This window comes from Tubulanus polymorphus, chromosome 11 (genome assembly GCF_964204645.1).
Source record: "Tubulanus polymorphus chromosome 11, tnTubPoly1.2, whole genome shotgun sequence".
NCBI lineage: Eukaryota > Metazoa > Nemertea > Palaeonemertea > Tubulaniformes > Tubulanidae > Tubulanus > Tubulanus polymorphus.
The window spans coordinates 149,536-155,535 of NC_134035.1; the positions used below are offsets into that span (position 1 = coordinate 149,536).

Consider the following 6,000-nt stretch of genomic DNA (forward strand, 5'->3'; position numbering starts at 1 on the left):
TGTTGTCTGTATCGAAGCTTTTTCATTCGTAAGCAGTAATTGTATTTGCAATATTCTATAGACAGGCTTTTTTTTAAATCGACATAGATGCAAACCGTTCCACTAGGTCAATTGATAAAATATGCTATAAATCGAATTCAGAAACAGTTTTTCTTCCGTTTTTTGTTGTAAAATAATCTTTACGATGCTTTCATCGGCGAATGCTATTTTGAAAATTTGTGTCTATGCAAATCGTTTTCTGCGCAACAATCGCTTAAACATTCTTGAAAAATGAAGTAATAATTGAATTTAACTTCAACCCCGCCCAGCCGAGGTCTCCATTGAGTCACGTTCATTAGAAGTAAAGTAGAACCTATGTAATCCTATACACAATAATAAAAAATACAACGCATTAAATTGACAGCTGTCGTCAGAATTATAGAGGCCACTGAAGGGGTATATATCAGAGAATTTGAATCGAAATGAGAATATATCGGATAAAAATTGAAAGTAATTAACCGCGCAACTCAACAATTAGAATTAGAAATAACGTTGAAACGAAATCCACAAAGTTTAAATTATAATCAGACGTTTTCAATTAAATCTATGATTTATCAGTAAATTGCGTATGCAAGGAAACGAATTGAGACTATACACAGAGAACACGCGCAGACGTGCCCTGAACACTGATATATTCCTAAAACTACACGTGTTATTCTGTAATACGACATCCTCAGATCGATAACTTATGTATTATGTAACTCATGACTCGTGACTTTTTTTTGCCTTTTATTCTTCAAAGTGCCTTTTGCACTTCAAAGAATCGACTTCAAGCGAACTGGAGAAATATATTCATATATTACTGAGTAAGAATGAGGTAGAAAGCGTTCATAACCTAACACCACAAAATAAAAGATGTCAAAGAAATAAAAATCACATTCTTCCACGTTTTATAGTTTATACCAAATATTCAGAAAAAAAGATTTCAAACGATTCCAAACGAAAAAGTAAAATCAAGTGAAATCTTTGAAAGCGTGAATCAAATATGAAATCTGTTTTTCTGAATATTTCATAATCGATAAGAAAATTCCAGCACCTTGCTTCCACCTGATAATTGAATCCAGGCTACCTTGACATTCTGCATCGATAACCGTAAGGCTCGTTGCGATCGGGCTCCGGGCGGCTTGTTTTTATCCATCCACAGTCGTCCGCGGAGACTGCCGCTAGGGCTGGAAACGCTCGCAGCTGACGAGTCCGACGATGAATCGTGAGCAGGGTGGCGATAAATCTTCGGGAAGAAACTCGGATTTTGCGAACCTTCCGGAGGAGTCGGTGATTTGATATAATAATCGGCTAATTTCTCATCTTCCGGTGTTTTATCGTTATGATTGGAATTTGAGAAATGGACGAGATCTTTGTCGTCATCGCTCAAGTGATCGGTATCGCTACCTAACGAATTACGAGAACGAGCGTCGCGATTCGCCGGATCGATCGTAATCGGAGAACGACGACCGGTCTCTCGATCGATCGGAATAATCGGTTTTAGATCTAACTGAAATTCGAGCGGTTTAAAGTTTCCCGTCGAAGTATTATCGACGTTCATATACGCGGTCGACGCGTAAACCGGTGACCGCGCCCGCGTCGCTCGGGGCGACGGCGATTTTGATTTTCTCGATTCTTTCTTCGGTTTAAAGACGGCGTGCCACGTACCTCGTTCGTCGTCGCTGCTACCGTCGTCGTCGGCGCCGCCATTACGATACGAACCGCCGTGGTTCGGTTTGTCGAGAAGTGGCGCGGAATTCGGTCTAACAGGTGACGGAGAACGATCGGGAGCGTCGGTATCGGTATCCGATGAATGAACGCTGCTACCGCTGCTGAACCTGCGACGGTTGTTCCTCTGTTGCGTCGTCGTCGGTAACATCTCTTCGCTACGATACGTGTCCGGTAAATAAATCTTCTTATTCTCGAACATCGACATCTTGTCTTTAATTCCGTTCGTACTTTCAACAATCGGTCGATGATTCGCGTTTGACGGAGATGTCAGTTTTTTCGTGTTTTCAAACAGCGATATCCGATCTCGGATGCTCCCGACTGGCTGCAGTTCCATCGGCTGCGTCGCCTCGAAACGGAACGTCGAGTCGACCGGAGCCGCCGTATCGAACATAACTTCTTCATTTTTAGACGTCATCGGCACGACGTCGGGATGGCCCCAGAATGGATCGACTAAAGGCTGACGATTGGTTACATCGGGTTCCGTGGTTTGTTGATTCGTACCTGTTGAGTTCGGACGTACAACAGCTCGGACCGGTGGAATCGGTGAATTCCTCTCTTGTTGTTGAACCTCATTCGTATAATCTGGTATCTCATTACGAACCGGTAAATAACGATCATCTTCGGAATCTACGGGAGTGTTACCGATGTGTTCAACTGTTATATCGATATGAGGAACATTCTCTGCTGTAACGGTTTTTAAATTGTGATCAACAGTCACGCTCTCAGGTCTTTCGTTATTAGTTGACTTGACTCTTTTCTCATCGTCGAAGTCGATCGAGATTTCAATATCTGCAACTGCACCTGGAACTCGCTGATCATTTCGAGAATGATCCTGAATTACTTTAGCTATAACTGGCCCGTCCATTTCATTATTCGGATCATTCGAGTTAGGAGCAGGACTCGGTAGTAGCTGAGTTTTATCAGTTGTACCATCATTTGTGTCAGGACTATTATCTCTTTGAGGCCCAATTTCAACTTCAATACCTTGATAGACTGGCATCTGTGCCACTTCACTTTGATCTGGCACTAAAATATCATCCTTTTTAGGATCAGTTTGCTCTGGATGGAAAATGTTGTTGCGAGTGGGACCTATATCAACCTCCAGTCCCTGATAAACGGGTAACTGTGTTTCCATATATTGGTCATGGCGTTTCATTGTATTGTCTTTTTCAGGACTGGCCTCTTCAGGATGGAATAAACTGTCATTTGGGCCAGCATTGAATTGAAGCTCTTTTACTGCTGGCACTTGGGTTTCTACAAATTCTGGATGCAACATGTCTTCATGGCTAGGATCAGTTTGCTGTGGATGGAACAAATTATTTTTACCAGGATTCAATTGTTGTTCTTGTCTGTAAGGTACGTTGTGAGCGTCAGTCAGTTTCTGTGGTTGAAATAAAAGGGTTTGCACATTGTCAGTCTGATCCGGGTGGAAAATACTGTCATCAACATTTTCAACCTCATAAGGGTCTGGTTGCACTACACGTCGTGTTTCTGTAGGACCGATGTCAACTTCAAGACCTTGATAAACAGGTACAGGCTTCATTATTTGGTTATTGTCTACTAAAGCTTCATCAGTTTTATTATCTAATTCAGCAAACCAATTATCCTTATTCCTCCCCTTTACCTTCGGAATTATTGCATCTTCAATAATCACTGGATTTTTATCAGCGCAAGTTTTATCATCCTTCACTTCAATAAAGAAGACTTGTTCATTTTGAGGTGTTGAGATGGTTTTCGATGGTTGAGGCGGAACGTAAAATGGATCAAATGGATCTTGTTCATTGTAAGATTGCTGCTTGCTGTATGGATCAGCGAATGGATCAAAAGGATCAAATTGTTGACTAGTTGGTTTTTGGGGATCAGCTTCTTCCCGTTTTGGAAAGAAATCATCCACTTGTGGAAATAGTTTTTTATCTGGTGCTTGTTGTGGAACAACATTGTGTTCATCTACAAGCTGGGATGATGTTACATCGCTTGGGGTTTTGTTAGTCGAAGTAAGTTTTTCATCATCAGAGCTTTCAGAGCTGTATGTTGACGGGTCCATACATTTCAATTGTTTAGTTTCCAATTTTGACAATAGTTCATCAACATTTTTGTCCGATTTTCGAATGGTGACTTTTGGCACGCACTCATCCTCAGAAACAGGTGACTTTTCATTGGCTTGTTCAGATTTGAGCCTGGAGAAAAAGTCTTTATCAGTTACTGGTTTCTTAATAACACGTTGTGCCACACATTCAACTTCTGAAATTGGACTTTCTCCATCACTTTCATCCTTAGAACCTTGCTCCTGAATTGCTGCTGGTCTTGGATGGTGTTTTAGAAGTGGACTCATTTTTGGATCGTCTCCAGGTTCAGGCGTCTCATAGATAGGTGATGGTTTACCTCTACGCGGGAACTCAATATTCAGCTGAGGGCTAGGAGTTTCTCTCAAATAGTCCGGACTATCATCACAGTCAAATGGCGGTAACGGACTCTGTGGTCGCTCAAATGGTTCAGTGTTATCTAACCTCGATTGTGCTCGTCCATAATCCAGATCCTGTGAATCATATTGCTTTTTATTCATTCGATTCTCAATTGGTTGCATTACTTTATTCTGAGGATGGAGTTTTTTAGTCGGTTTTGTTGCGTAATCGTACCAGGCACCACAGGGTTCTTCCTCCGATGATTCATCTCCGCATTGGGTTCCTGAATCCTGGCGATTCAAAGGACCATGGTCGTGAGGACATGTGCACTTCTTCGTGGGTGCGGGCCGTGCTTTACGGGGTGGACTGTGGTTTATAGGGCAGCTGCATTTCTGTCCGGGTTCATGTTTCCGCCTCGTAGGAGATGGAGAGGCTCGAAATTTCACAGATTTACTCGTAGGATATTTAATCCTTCCGCGAGCGCTTCGTATGTCTTCATCGCTAGCTTGTATAGCTTTATCTTGGAATGTAGATGCAGTTTGTGTATAAATATCACTGGTACTCGATGAAAGTTTCAGGTTTTTACTCAGATACAGAGGACGGCGTGATAAATCCGTTGTACTCTTACTTAAAGATTTATTGTTGCCGATCAGCATTGGCGGACGTTTCAATGGTGGTCTCCTGGATGGTGGACGTTCAGCAGACGGACTTTGATTTCGGCCGGTATCGATTTTGGACTTAACCTTGTTGACGGACGGTTTTGACGCTCTCACTGGACGAACATATTTTTCACTATTTTTTAGATAGCGCTGCTTTGGTCGAACTGAAGGTCTTTCTTCAACTGCCACTTCGCTCCCAAAAGGAGGATCTTGTTGTGCGGACATTTCTTTCTCAGGCCTTGCTTTGATCTTAGGTTGCTTTTTGTGTGGTGTTTCCAACTCGGGCATTTCATTGATCGGATTGTTCCAGGAAGTAGGACCTCGTTTTTTAATTTTATCAGATTCAAAATCAGATGGTTCGTCTAAACTATCGACCATCACATCATCTTTGCGAACCCCGGCACGATTGTATGGTTTGTAGCGTTTTTGGTTCTTATTTTTGGTAGTTGATGTTTTTCCCTCATCCAGACTATCGCCGGACATACTGTTATCACTGGAATATCCATCCTTTACAGGAATAACCATAGAAACGGGTTTCTTCACTTCATTTTCACCTTCGATACTATCAACAGATATTTGACGGTTATGTTCAGGGGGAACGAGTTGATTAGTCGGGAATCTAACTTGATCATTGTTGTCACTAGTATTTTCTAAATGATCAGTTACGTACGGCGTGGCATACCCGCTGTCCATCCTAGGAGCATAGTCAGGTGATGGATAATGTCCGGTTTGACCATACATTGGATATGCTCCACCATATGGATCTGATACTGGAATATACCCAGGATTATAGTGAGGCTGGTATGTCGTAGGTGGTGATATAACCATCACTGAAGTAGGAGCATAGACTGGTGTTTGAGGAGCATAGACTGGTAACATTTGACTATGATAAGGTTGAAGAACTGGTTGTTGTTGAGGGGACAGTGGTCTCGAGGAGGCTGGTCCCATTGGTTGCACAGGTGGTCCCGGTGGTTGCGCAGGTGGCATGTAGTTAACAGGTATTTGCTGTTCAGGAATTTCGACACTTTGTAATGGCCGAGGTTGTTGTGGCTGAGGTGAAACAGGCCCTATCAGATCGGTCTGAGTTTGATGATTCACTGGAACTTGTATTTCTAATGGTTCAGTCACATTTGGCCTTTCATGCACTTCGGAAGACGAGTGATTTGAGAGGTAATCTATCTGATTAG

General features: G+C 42.4%; 1 protein-coding gene across 1 annotated transcript in view; it reads right to left on the reverse strand.

Moving 5' to 3' along the window:
• Window positions 1-5,191, reverse strand: part of LOC141912859 (uncharacterized) — a 46,680-nt gene extending 41,489 nt beyond the window's left edge. Inside the window, exon 1 of the mRNA XM_074804275.1 lies at window positions 1,109-5,191. Within this exon, the coding sequence (XP_074660376.1) occupies window positions 1,109-5,191 (4,083 nt within the window). The remainder of the gene's footprint in view (window positions 1-1,108) is intronic.
• Between the last annotated feature and the right edge of the window lie 809 nt (window positions 5,192-6,000).